General features: G+C 41.4%; 1 protein-coding gene across 1 annotated transcript; it reads right to left on the reverse strand.

Moving 5' to 3' along the window:
- Positions 1 to 23: 23 nt before the first annotated feature.
- lrrc2 (leucine rich repeat containing 2) lies at positions 24 to 11,461 on the reverse strand. Its single transcript, XM_080893354.1, has 10 exons — positions 11,435 to 11,461; positions 10,519 to 10,663; positions 5,355 to 5,470; positions 4,790 to 4,875; positions 4,546 to 4,702; positions 4,327 to 4,463; positions 3,448 to 3,593; positions 3,153 to 3,305; positions 1,462 to 1,631; positions 24 to 1,041 (listed from the first exon to the last, which is right to left on the reverse strand). The coding sequence occupies exons 2-10, from the start codon at positions 10,653 to 10,655 to the stop codon at positions 992 to 994; spliced, it is 1,152 nt and encodes a 383-aa protein (XP_080749480.1). The 5' UTR covers positions 10,656 to 10,663; positions 11,435 to 11,461; the 3' UTR covers positions 24 to 991.
- Positions 11,462 to 14,790: the final 3,329 nt, after the last annotated feature.

Genomic DNA, 14,790 nt, shown 5'->3' on the forward strand with positions numbered 1-14,790 from the left:
CAGCAAAAACTTTTCTATATTTTAATGCACAAATCAAAGCTGCTAAGTTCGTAACTATGACAACCACAGAAAAATACACTAAAAGAAATCATAGAAATCAAACCTGATAAACAGAAAATCTCTATTTGGTCACAACTTTCACACTTTGAACAAAAAACTACATTTACACAGAAAACATCAGCTGATAAATGTGAGAAATGTAAAAGTGAATAAAAATCAAATCTGCTCAGGATCACAAAGAAATCAGCTTCAGTCTGTTTTTATTGATTTCAACTGAATTCGATTTTGAAATGAAGAGATTTAGACAATCGACATCTTCAAAACTAAAAGAAAAAAGATTCATAAATAAAACAGTTCAGTGATCGATTAACAGGAATTGGAATTGATTTTATCTTCATCAATATTTAATGTAAATATATGAAAGTTGACGCGCATCCAAAAACACATTTCGACTGTAGCGTCTCGATTTTTGTTAAATATGATTTTTTTTTTTCCATTTGATGTTTTAATGTTTGAAGTCTGACAAAAAAGCAACCAGCATCAGAAATAAGCTTTTTTTTTTTTTTAGATTTTTTTTCCTGTAACTTTTATGTGAGCATGTCTCTTTATGTATTCGGTTTGTTGTATCATACCCAATAAATATACTCTGAATAACATCTTACATGCAATACTTAATTATTAATTTTAATAATGCAGTTTGAGATAAATTACAATGACCTGAGATTAATGCATTCAGTGTTTACGTGAACGTCCTGATTTTATTTTTCCCAGATTCAACGATTTAACAATAATTAGTTTAAAAAGAATATTAATAAAGGACTAAACTTTAATATGTTAACTTATAATTTCGAGCTAGTATGAAAGATTAAAAACACATTTTCACGTCACCTCCCATGTTAACCTCTGTTAGCATCCTCTTTTGAAATTCCTCAGTGCTGTCATCCTTCAGTCATCATCCTCTCAACCTTCACTGGCTTCCTCCTCCTCTTCCTCAAAGCAGGCAGGAAATGGAGACTTTGGTGGTGGCGTAGGGGACGGTGTCTGGCATGGGACAAACCCCCCCAAAACACATGAGGACGGGTTGTTATGAGTGTGAAGTCTGATTACCGACAGGACGAAAAACACTTAGTAAATATTACAGTGAAGAGTGTTCCTGTTAGAAGTTATTAATGAAAAAAAACCTGAAAACAACTAATAAAGGTGATTATAATAAAGATGATTCAAAGAAGAGATCACTAATCAGTAAAAGTTTTCTGATGTATTCATTTAGTTAACTTTATTTTTTTATACACTTTAAATCCAAACAGAAAATTCAAAAACGTCTCCACACAGTTTAAAATGAGAATATTTCTGATGATCTCGTCATCATTAAGTTCACACTTTACTTCAGCAAAGCTCTCATATTTTAGACTTTTGTGTAATTGTAAAGTAAAAAGGTGAGAATCTGGCGCTGAAACTCACCTCTGTCCTGCAGTGAGCTGATGTACGCTTCAATGAACTCTTTCTCTCCACTATCCTTCACCTCCTCTGCCTCCCTCTGCTCCCTCCACCTCCTTCTCACACCCTCTTTCTTCTTCTCCTCTTTCTTCTTCTTCTCTTTGCTCGCAGGGTTGTCGTAGAGGCGAATGAACCTGAAGAAGAGCAGAGACAAACATTAAAAAAAGTTCTGACCCCTCTGAGCTGACTCACTTCAGGCTGCTCCTCTTCGTGAAACACCGCTGACCGTGACCCTTTGTGGCCCTCTGTGGGTCTTATGAGTCACCAAATTAATGATGAAGGCCAGTGGAAATCAAATTTACCTCTTACAGCAGACTTACTGCTGTAAATACAAAAGGTCTGAGAATGGTTCCCTGTGGAACACCTGCACTGACTTTAAGGAGTCCTGAAACATTTCTGAGGTTCTCTCTGAGCGCAGCTTTTCCACATGAATGCTGTAGTCTACTGAAGCAGCTGTTCTGATAGTAACCTTATCTGACTCCAGATGTAGTTTTAATCCACCATTGACACTCAAGGTTTTTGTTAAGCAGGACAAGTTCAAGATGGTTCGGTAATCATTAGGGATTAAGGTTACCACCTTTATGTAATGGGAACATCTGTGCAGCCTTCAAGAAATTTGGAATTTTACCCTATTTATCACTGCGCCAGTTGTTTTCTGACCAAGAAAAAAGATTTCTTGGCTTTATAAACAAACCATTTAATAACACAAATCAGATGTAGCATGAAACTACAGAGATCATACAAATCCACTATTCTTAAAATCAAAAATTCTAAAATTCACAGATCTGGTTCATTTTCTCACAGCACAAATTATGTATAAAGCAATAAATAACCTGCTTCCTGACAATATTCTAAAAATGTTTTCTAAAAGGGAACGGGGACACAATTTGAGGGGGGAATTAAATTTAAAACATCCTCGTATCCGCACAACATTAAAAGTTTTTGCATCTCTGTGTGTGGAGTGAAGCTGTGGAACAGACTAAGTAAGGATATGAAGCAAAGTCCAATTTAAGGATATGGTTTTTACAGGGAAAAGGTAGAGATTTGATAGGGTGTTCTTGTCTAATATTTTCATGTGTGTGCGGGTGCACGGGTATGTTGGTGTGGGTATATATATATATATATATATATATATATATATATATATATATATAGGTTGTGTATCCTTGAGGTGTTAATGGGGTTATTGAAAATGTGTATATGTGCGTATGTGTGTATATAAACGTATGTATGGATAGATAGAAACATATGTATATATATTAAAAAAAAATACACATAACATATAATGTAATTGCAAGGAGGTATTTCTGTAGTCTATTGATACTAGATAGTGGAAAAGGGGTGGGATTAAATAAGCTTATGCTTCTTCCTGCTCCTTTTTGAACATGAACGTTATTTGGAGTTGTGGTTGCTCGTTTTCCTTTTGTTTTGCTTTGTTCATTTGTCTCTTTTAATTCTATTTTGTTGTACTTTTTCAACATGTTCAAAATAAAGATTCAATCAATCAATCAATCAAACTGAGGAGCTGGTGTGGAGGTGGGTTGCAAAGTGGTCTGCAGAGGCTGCAGCAGCTATAAGCTGGTTAAAGCTGCTGTGTGACATTTGCCACCTGGATGCGTGCTGGGTGGAAGTCTGTGTAGGTGTGGTCTGTGTACTTGATTTCAGGGTTGTTGCAGAGTTTAGTTGGGATGCAGGTGAGTTCGTCACCGCTGACAACGATCGTCGCCAGCGTGGTGATGTTGGCGAGACAGTGAGGGAGGTAATTGAAGTTGTTCTTGTGGATGAACAGGGTGACGAGCTGCTCCAGCCTGCAGAGACAAACATAAGCATTCAGACCTCAGGACGCTGACACCCTCCCCCGAAACACTCAAGAAGAGCTGCTGTCACAGCTGAAGCCCAGGTGATCTGCCTGGTGATCCACCTGGAAATAGTGACGACATCATCAGTCACCTGTCCATGTCCTGCGGCAGGTCGGTCATGCAGTTGTTGCTGAGGTCCAGCAGCTGCAGGCTCGTCATCCTCAAAGCGCAGATGGGGATCGAGACAAACCTGTTCTCCGCGATGTCCAGGTGGACCAGCTGCTTCAGGCTGCTCAGCTACAGAGAGACGACGCACAGTGACATCATCAGCACAATGTCCAGCAGGGAGCGACGTCTCTGCTTTAAAAAGAACTGATTGGATGGAGTTCTATGAGCCTCCTGCTAACTTGACCTGAGGTCTACCTTACAATATAAAGCACCTTGAGGTGACTGTTGTTGTGATTTGGCGCTGTATAAATAAAGCTGAATTGAACTGAACTTGACCTCTGAACACCATCCTGATGGTCCTGAAGGACAGTTCAGCATTTTTGGGGGGCAATAGTAAATTTGACCCCTGATGGCGCTTCAGGTGTTCACTTTAATCCCATGCTCAGTTCTGCAGAGTGTCAACCTCCGGGCCTCAAGAATAGAACAATAATCAACGCTGCAGTTCCCCTAATTTCCCACCCGAGGAACCAACAGTGAGTTTGTCCCTCAGGTGCTGCCCAAACAGAAACCGGCCAACGCCTACAAACTCTGACATTCATCTTTCTCTCCTTTGATTAATCTGGACAAAGGAAACCAGCAGAGACGCCACAACGCTGCTCATCTCTTCCTTTAGTTTCAACTACTGAAAAAGAAAATAACTTTTCTTGAAGTACAAAATCTTACTAACTGTTTAACTTCTACCAAATGGTGGAGCCTTAAAAGCACATAAACAGGCAAACAACATAGTTCATCATCTTAAAGTTTTTGTGACACTGAGCTGCTGCCAGGGACTGATGATGGATGTACAGCTTGACCCTCTCACCTCAAACGGCAGCTCGGACAGGTTGTGGTTTCCCGCGAGCTCGAGTCTCTCCAGTTTCTCACAGTTCCCAAGCTCTGGAGGAACTCGGGACAGTCGGTTGTAGCTGACGTACAGCTCCCTCAGCACTGTCAGTTTACCTTAGAATACAGACGGAGGAATTATTTCGGTATCGTTTCCCATCCTCTCAGGTCGTTCAGACTCTGTTTGTGTATGACTCACCAATCTCGGGCGGCAGCTCAGTGATGGCGTTTTTGGGGATGTCCAGAACAGTGAGCTGGGTAAACAGAGCCAGGTAGTCAGGCAGTTGGCGGATCCTTGTTCTCCTCACGTGCCACTCTTTCAGGTAGGTCATCCACTGCAGCTCACGGGGAAAATCCTGCAAATGATTTTTTTTAATCACTCTGGTTTCCTGAGAGAAAGCAAACTACAACACGTTTAAACCACAAACTTTTAACCAACTTACCATCCAGCGTTCTCCCTCCAGCTGGAAGCTCAGTTTGACTTCATTGGGATCCTGCTGGACTTCCTGACACTGCTGCTGGTCTGACTCTAACAGGTATACAACAACGTCAGCAGCAACTACAGCAGAGTTTACTGTAAATTCATGTATTTAACTAAACTGAACGTGAAGAAACATCTGATAGGACACATTAGCTGGCATTAAAATACAGCCTGGCTATAGTTTTGTGTAGTACCAATTTTGTACCACCAGATGGCGCATTGACTCAGTGTAACATGCACCCGAAAACATTTGAAAGAAGCTCAAAAACTTTTTACATAATGACATTTTAAAAGGTCCTCTCAGAAAACGATGCAGCCCAACCTTCATCCCTTAAACTCTTCCTAAGATGACTAAAATTAGCAAAACTAAGCTTAACTCTGTTATTAAACAGTCCAGTGGTGGCTGATTTTGTAGTTGCATACAGTTTTCCATCTGGTGACTGTATCTGATGATTTTATGTCAGTTTTGGTGCCGTACGCCTGCCAGGACGCTGGACGACTCGTGCAGGCCTGTCCACTGTGTTTACCCGTGCACGGCTGAATGTCTGTCAAGGTCGACCTCTCCAGGTAATGATGCAGCAGGTTGAGCTCGGAGGTCTTCAGGGTCTTACAGTAGATGCGATACTGCCACTCCTGGTCGATCCTGCGCACACAGAAATGTTAACCAAGTGTGAGCAGCGCCACGCTGATGTCAGATCAAATTTCAGCTGCGTGGATGTTCCCGTTTATCCTCCAAACTTCTGACCTTTCTGCCGTCTGCAGGCCAGACTTCACTACGCTGCGTTATAAATAGTGCGCTGTGTGTTCACACGGCTGAAATCGGCCATGACTCTCACACTTTATGAGCAACAACAGTCAGCTGGGTCTGACTCAGTCAAGTTCAAATGCTTTATTTACTCAACAGACCATGGATTGGATTTCTCAGATTTAGCATTTAATCTGTTATTAGACTCAATTGACTTCTGTCAAAATGTAAAAGAACCCACCCACCACTTTAATCTTTAACATATGGCATAGAAACTGAAGATTTAACAGTTTCCTGAAAACCCTCTCCTGTCTGATTATTTCCTGATAACATTTACATTTACAATAATTGATTACACAGCAGTGGAGACTTTATCACAGTAGATGTCTTTCTGAAAGCGCTGTAACTAAGTTTAAGAATATAATCCACCCACTGTTATCATCTCCAATGCCCTGTACCAACATAGAGCAGAGCAGCTATCTGAACGCTACCCCAACAGAAGTCGATTATCTTGTTAATAATTTCACCTCCTCACTACATATGACTCTGGATACTGTAGCTCCGGTGAAAACTAAGGTCTCTAATCAGAAGTACCTGACTCCGTGGTATAATTCTCAAACACGTAGCCTAAAGCAGATGACTCGTAATCTGGAGAGGAAATGGCGTGTCACAAATTTAGAGGATCATCATTTAGCCTGGAGAAATAGTTTGCTGCTTTATAAGAAAGCCCTCCGCAAAGCCAGAACATCTTACTATTCATCACTGATTGAAGAAAATAAGAACAACCCCAGGTTTCTCTTCAGCACTGTAGCCAGGCTGACAAACAGTCAGAGCTCTGTTGAGCCAACCATCCCTTTAACGTTAACTAGTAATGACTTCATGAACTTCTTCACAAATAACATTTTTATCATTAGAGAAAAAATTACCAATAATCATCCCACAGATGTAATATTATCTACAGCTACTCTTAGTACCATTGATGTTAAGTTAGACTCTTTTTCTCTAATTGATCTTTCTGAGGTAACTTCAATAATTACTTCCTCCAAACCATCAACGTGTCTTTTAGACCCCATTCCTACAAAACTGCTCAAAGAAGTCCTGCCATTAATTAATTCTTCGATCTTAAATATGATCAACCTATCTCTAATAATCGGCTATGTACCACAGGCCTTCAAGCTGGCTGTAGTTAAACCTTTACTCAAAAAGCATCTCTAGACCCAGCAGTCTTAGCTAATTATAGGCCAATCTCCAACCTTCCTTTATATCAAACATCCTTGAAAGAGTAGTTGTCAAACAGCTAACAGATCATCTGCAGAGGTTTATTTGAAGAGTTTCAGTCAGGTTTCAGAGCTCAGCACAGCACAGAAACAGCTTTAGTGAAGGTTACAAATGATCTTCTTATGGCCTCTGACAGTGGACTCATCTCTGTGCTTGTCCTGCTAGACCTCAGTGCAGCGTTCGATACTGTCGACCATAATATCCTATTAGAGCGATTAGAACATGCTGTAGGTATTACAGGTACTGCACTCCAGTGGTTTGTATCATATCTATCTAATAGACTCCAGTTTGTGCATGTAAATGGAGAGTCCTCTTCACACACTGAGGTTAATTATGGAGTTCCACAGGGTTCAGTGCTAGGACCAATTCTGTTTACATTATACATGCTTCCCTTAGGCAGCATCATTAGAAGACATAGCATACATTTACACTGCTATGCAGATGACACCCAGCTCTATCTGTCCATGAAGCCAGATAACACACACCAATGAGTTAAACTGCAGGAATGTCTTAAAGACATAAAGACCTGGATGGCCGCTAACTTAGGGCTGCTCGATTATGGCAAAAATGATAATCACGATTATTTTCACTGAAATTGAGATCTCGATTATTTGACGATATTTATTTAACCCTTTAAGACCTACCATAGAACCAAGTCCGCCAGAGCTTATATATATATTTTTTTGTACATGCTGTAGTGCCATTTGTGGGAGCATTTCAAGTTGCTATACATCAATACAACTGTTATAGCCCATATTTTAATACTATGTATGCATTAAGTCCATAGTAATTACATAAATTGCAAAAAAGTGCAATAAACCACAAAAAAATTGAAAATCGTTTTTTTTTTTTTTTTTACATATATTTCTAATTGGGAAAATTTAAGAGGCTTATCCCTCAAAACTTTAAATACAAAAAAGTTGCAAAAATTAGTTTACAACAACAGGAAATTTATTTTGAGTGTCTTCATAGTTTTATTTTGGAGATACAGCAATTTTTATATACTGCAGCAAAAACAAAAAAAACAATCCCATGATGCAAATTTGCAAAGAAAACAGCAGGTGCATCAAAATAAACTATTTCCAGCAGTGCAATTCGAGTTCTAAGCATCCCAGAAACTATTCAGAAAAGTCAGACATGACTTATAAAAACACCAGTATAGGCTTTTAAGGCCTACAAGTAAAAAACTACATTTTCCGCGAAAATGACGTCACTTCCGGTTTCGGCCAGAAAATGGCGGACATGCGATAGTTCGCGTTGACGTCTTTTTCAATGTGGGAAGTGTTATGAACAGCTGATCGATCGGCAAAGCGTGTTTCTGGAATATTATGTTTTTGTTCCTGCAAGCCCTTTTTATGCAATTTTTGCAAAGCTTTATGTGGAAGGAAACCGTGACCAAGGACAAGCTGATGGCATAAGATGTAAGTACAACTCCTCCGGTTTCATATGCAAAACAAACTATTGCGCTAGCTTATGCGGTTCCGGTTCTACAGGGATTTAAAGGGTTAACAATAACAATGTGTTGAATAATGACTTTAAAAAATAATATAAAACAGTGTGCAAATACTGATAACAGTGCAAATGTTTGCAATATAAGAAATAAATGAAAAATGTAAACATCTGTGTTTAGTGAACTTTGCAGTGTTGCTCTGTGGTGCAGCTACGACACCGTAGCAAAGTTTACACACTGTGTCCACTTGATCCACGTCTGACTGAACCCATAATGTTTCCACACCACTGAAGTTTTTTTACCTCTCTTTTCAACCAACAGCAGTCACTCTCCTCTCCAAATAACTTCTGCTTAGCTTTCCGAGCTTCCCTTGGGTCCTCTTAATTGTTGTGACACGTGTTCGAAATGCAGATGCTCGATTTGCCACACGGAGCAGCGCGAGAGCAAAGCACGAGGGAGGGGCTAATAATCGGCTTAGTCATTTTTAATGATCGTTGAAAGCCCAGATCGTAATCGTGATTAAAATTCGATTAATTGAGCAGCCCTACGCTAACTTTCTGCTTCTTAATTCAGATAAAACTGAGGTTATTGTACTCGGCCCTGAAAAGCTTAGAAATATGGTATCTAACCAGATTCTTACTCTGGATGGCATTACCTTGGCCTCCAGTAACACTGTGAGGAACCTTGGAGTCATTTTTGACCAGGACATGTCCTTCAATGCACATATTAAACAAATATGTAAGACTGCTTTCTTCCATTTGTGCAACATCTCTAAAATTAGAAATATCCTGTCTCTGAGTGACGCTGAAAAACTAGTTCATGCATTTATTACTTCCAGGCTGGACGACTGTAATTCATTATTATCAGGAAGTCCTAAAAACTCCCTGAAAAGCCTTCAGCTGATCCAAAATGCTGCAGCAAGAGTCCTGACAGGGACTAGAAAGAGAGAGCAGATTTCTCCTGTTTTGGCTTCCTGTTAAATCCAGAATTCAAAATCCTGCTGCTCACATACAAGGTCTTAAATAATCAGGCCCCATCTTATCTTAATGACCTTGTAGTACCATATCACCCTATTAGAGCACTTCGCTCTCGCTCTGCAGGCCTACTTGTTGTTCCTAGAGTATTTAAAAGTAGAATGGGAGGCAGAGCCTTCAGTTTTCAGGCCCCTCTTCTGTGGAACCAGCTTCCAGTTTGGATTCAGGAGACAGACACTATCTCTACTTTCAAGATTAGGCTTCAAACTTTCCTTTTTGCTAAAGCATATAGTTAGGGCTGGACCAGGTGACCCTGAATCCTCCCTTAGTTATGCTGCAATAGACGTAGGCAGCCGGGGGATTCCCATGATGCATTGAGTTTTTCCTTTCCAGTCACCTTTCTCACTCACTATGTGTTAACAGACCTCTCTGCACTGAATCATATCTGTTATTAACCTCTGTCTCTCTTCCGCAGCATGTCTTTTATCCTGTCTTCCTTCTCTCACCCCAACCAATCACAGCAGATGGCCCCGCCCCTCCCTGAGCCTGGTTCTGCTGGAGGTTTCTTCCTGTTAAAAGGGAGTTTTTCCTTCCCACTGTCGCCAAAGTGCTGCTCATAGGGGGTCATATGATTGTTGGGCTTTTCTCTGTATCTATGAAGCGCCTTGAGGCGACTTTTGTTGTGATTTGGTGCTATATAAATAAAATTGAATTGAATTGGTTCGGTTGAGCAGAGTTTGATTCACAACAGGCTACAAAATCCAACGCTATCATGACATCATCACCTGGAAATCCTGGCATATTTGGATAAAAACACTTATGGGACACAAAGGTGCTGATGTCAGCTTGACCAAAGGCGGGACCTCCACCAGAACGGCATCGCTGGAGATACTGGCTGCTCGATATGTTACCGTAGCGTTAGAAGATCAAATTCTGAGGAAGTCTAACTCTGCTGGCGGAGCTCTGGAGATGGTGAAAAACCAAACTGCACTTCACAAACCTGCAGACTGGGTCCTGACACAGACTCTCAGTAAAGAGCCCGTCATGAACATTAATGAATGACAGTTATGTTTTGACCTGATCAGAGAGTTCTGTCTCATCTATTGCAGCTGTTTGTGAGCCGGTCGTGGTCCAGAACAAAAAGCACACCTGACACCTGGCTGGTTTAAGGTGGGCAGGCAGACTTAAAACTACAAATGCGGGCCAAATGTTCTTCATCAGTTCTGTGGGTTTTTGCGTCTTACCTGGTGAGGGCGCTCTGCTCGATCCTCTCCTTCTCCTTCTTCTGCCTCTCTCTGTGCGTCTTCACTCGGACCTCCCACATCCCTCTGATCAGAGAGAGATCGTAGACCGGGACGTCCAGCTTCCTCTCCGGACCCATCTCTGCTGCTGAGGAGGAGGAAGAGACCAGGATCATTATCTGAACATATCCGGCTTTAAGTTTAAACAGATTTACCCAGAAAATTTTTCTGTAAAAACCTAAAGCTGACTAATGAGCCACGTTTTCTTCTTTGCCTCTTTCTTCAGCTCATCTCTACGCTGATAACAACATCTGAAAGGTTAAAGAGCATCTCTGAAAAAGGAAGCTGAACATCGCGGGAAAGTGAAGTCTAGAGCATTTACAGAAACTCTCAAACAGGACCCGGCAGTTTAAATATAGACTCTGAAGTAAAACTACCCAGAGTACATCCACACTGAGCTCTTTGTCTGGAGCTCAAGGGTCACGTCTGTTTCTTCTTTGTTAAAAATGATCAGCTATCATTCAACCATGAAAGCTGCAATTAAGTTGTAAACCAGTCTGATCTTTAAATATAAAAGTACTGATGTTTATGAAATGACGCCATCCCGACGACACAGGAGGGAAAATTCTAGAAAGACATCAACAAGTCTGAAAGATGTAAAAAAAAAATTTTTAAAAACTGAACCGTTTTTGAGGGAATTTACCTTTTTTAAGTTTAAACGCGCAGTTTGGACTGAACCACCTGAAACCTCTAAACAAAGTGAGACAGGAATGGTTCAGTCTGAGAGACAAAGGGCTCTCCTCCACATGTTCACCACCTCAGAGCTGCTGGTCTGACTGAAGACACTTCCTGTTCCTGTGTGGATCGTACCGTCTGTAAACGCAGAGCAGCCGAGGCTGAGAAACTAACGTGCTCTTACCTAAGAGTCCTGCTCCAGACCGGCTGTCCGCTCAGTGACCAGCTTGTTTACTGACACACACACACACACACACACACACACACACACACACACACACACACACACACACACACACACACACACACGTGATATGATCGTGTGTGTGACTCAACAAGCTATTTTTACCAGCTGAGATATGACTCCTGCTGTGTCACATGACACTTATACATGAGTATTTATGTTTATGTTCATTATAAGCATAAAACCTGCAGTTCCTCTAACGTCCAGCAGAGGCAGCAGAAAGAAACAAACTCTTTGGTCTGTAGAAAAACTGGTTAAACTGGCTTAAAGTTTGCATCATTGGGGGCGTGGCCTCTTTGACTGACAGGTGGTAGCTCTCTGCTCAGCTTCACCTGAACTGGACCATGTTTGTGCTGTTACTAATAACACGTCTGCTGTGAGGTCGCTGTACTAACATACCGTCCAACAAGGCGACAGCTTTACTGAGTCAAATTTGAGGATTTTGATTGGATGCTACTGAACACTGATCAGGAAGTATCTGTGTGAGGTCATCATCTCAGCATGTGAACTTTTTAATCTGACAGTGAAAGTGTAGTAAAGGAGGGTTCAAACGAAGGGGAATGTAAGTATGCCGTAACAAAAGTAAAACTCTGACAGATAATTCTGCTTTATTAAGGGAGGAAGCTGAAGGTAATACATGTTGTGGCTCGTGAAAAAGCAACACTGACAGAAATGTGAAATGATAAAAAAAGATGTATTCCCGCAGTGCCTTTCAATTCAGTTCAATTTTATTTATATAGCGCCAAATCACAACAGCAGTCGCCTCAAGGCGCTTTATATTGTACAGTAGACCCTACAATAATAGATACAGAGAAAAACCCAACAGTCATATGACCCCCTATGAGCAGCACTTTGGCGACAGTGGGAAGGAAAAACTCCCTTTTAACAGGAAGAAACCTCCAACAGATCCAGGCTCAGGGAGGGCGGGGCCATCTGTTGCGACCGGTTGGGGTGAGAGAAGGAAGACAGGATAAAGACTAGGGATGGGTACCGGTATGGCACCGGTTCTGGCATAAACAGTAGTAACCAGACCGAAAAACAGCGCACATTTCGGTGCTTTATTTCGGTGCTTTTTTCCCCTCCTGAGATGTCACACACTTTGGATTCTAGCCAATCATTTTACCTTTGCAAGCGTAGTAGGCGGGCCCAGGTACGTACGTTCTTTTAGAGCAGAGCTACAGATTTAAAAAAGGCGAAGCGGTCAAAGTCTGGCTGTACTTCACAGCAAAAGATGCAAACTCAGCAGCAACAAGTGCTTTAAGCTGATACTGTGATACTGTCAAAGGAGGTAACACCTCGAATCTGATGAAACACCTGGCGACGCATAGCGTTTTGTTAAAAGCCGAGAAATGCGCCGTATTTGATAGCTTGCTGCGAGACCTCACACCGAGCACATCTACTGCGGATGTGGTGCCTGTTATCGGACCCGGAGTTAGCAACATCCCCCAAGAACCCGAAGAGGAGAGTCCTGGCCCCTAGCCCTGCCAGTGTAGCAGAAATGATGAGGATGATGATGCAGCAGCAGCCGTTCTTCTCTGCGTGAGTAGCTTAATGTTGTTCGTGTGTAATTTACGTACCACGTTATTACATTAATGCATGTAAGGTGAACTAGCAAACATCATCATAGCTACATGCGGCTGTCTTCTTGTTTGATGGCAGATACTCCCTTCACCCTGGCCAAAAAGGCTAAAATGACCAAAGAAAAAGTGGAAAACAGCTAAACATGAGAGGTTTTTGGACAAAGTTTGTGTTTTTTTCCATTGTTTAAGCACTGCTTCCAGCCAAGAGTGATACCATATATGCCCCATAGCTGCAGAAAAGGCTAACATTGTTATCTTTTTACAAAAAAACAGCTAAACACGAGAGGTTTTTGGACCAATTTTGTGTTCTCCATTCTTTAAGCACCGGCACCGTTTCAAAAGTACCGGTTTGGTACTGGTATCGGATAAAATCTAAACGATACCCATCCCTAATAAAGACATGCTGTGGAAGACGGACAGAGATTAATAACAAGCATGATTCAGTGCAGAGAGGTCTGTTAACACATAGTGAGTGAGAAAGGTGACTGGAAAGGAAAAACTCAATGCATCATGGGAATCCCCGGCAGCCTACGTCTATTGCAGCATAACTAAGGGAGGATTCAGGGTCACCTGGTCCAGCCCTAACTATATGCTTTAGCAAAAAGGAAAGTTTGAAGCCTGATCTTGAAAGTAGAGATAGTGTCTGTCTCCTGAATCCAAACTGGAAGCTGGTTCCACAGAAGAGGGGCCTGAAAACTGAAGGCTCTGCCTCCCATTCTACTTTTAAATACTCTAGGAACAACAAGTAGGCCTGCAGAGCGAGAGCGAAGTGCTCTAATAGGGTGATATGGTATTACAAGGTCATTAAGATAAAATGGGGCCTGATTATTTAAGACCTTGTATGTGAGGAGCAGGATTTTGAATTCTGGATTTAACAGGAAGCCAAAACAGGAGAAATCTGCTCTCTCTTTCTAGTCCCTGTCAGGACTCTTGCTGCAGCATTTTGGATCAGCTGAAGGCTTTTCAGCGAGTTTTTAGGACTTCCTGATAATAATGAATTACAGTCGTCCAGCCTGGAAGTAATAAATGCATGAACTAGTTTTTCAGCGTCACTCTGAGACAGGATATTTCTAACTTTAGAGATGTTGCACAAATGGAAGAAAGCAGTCTTACATATTTGTTTAATATGTGCGTTGAAGGACATGTCCTGGTCAAAAATGACTCCAAGGTTCCTCACAGAGTTACTGGAAGCCAAGGTAATGCCATCCAGAGTAAGAATCTGCTTAGATACCATATTTCTAAGATTTTCAGGGCCGAGTACAATAACCTCAGTTTTATCTGAATTAAGAAGCAGAAAGTTAGCAGCCATCCAGGTCTTTATGTCTTTAAGACATTCCTGCAGTTTAACTCATTGGTGTGTGTTATCTGGCTTCATGGACAGATAGAGCTGGGTGTCATCTGCATAGCAGTGTAAATGTATGCTATGTCTTCTAATGATACTGCCTAAGGGAAGCATGTATAATGTAAACAGAATTGGTCCTAGCACTGAACCCTGTGGAACTCCATAATTAACCTCAGTGTGTGAAGAGGACTCTCCATTTACATGCACAAACTGGAGTCTATTAGATAGATATGATACAAACCACTGCAGCACAGTACCTGTAATACCTACAGCATGTTCTAATCGCTCTAATAGGATATTATGGTCGACAGTATCGAACGCTGCACTGAGGTCTAGCAGGACAAGCACAGAGATGAGTCCACTGTCAGAGGCCA

This window comes from Rhamphochromis sp. 'chilingali' (assembly GCF_963969265.1).
Source record: "Rhamphochromis sp. 'chilingali' genome assembly, chromosome: 10".
Taxonomy (NCBI): domain Eukaryota; kingdom Metazoa; phylum Chordata; class Actinopteri; order Cichliformes; family Cichlidae; genus Rhamphochromis; species Rhamphochromis sp. 'chilingali'.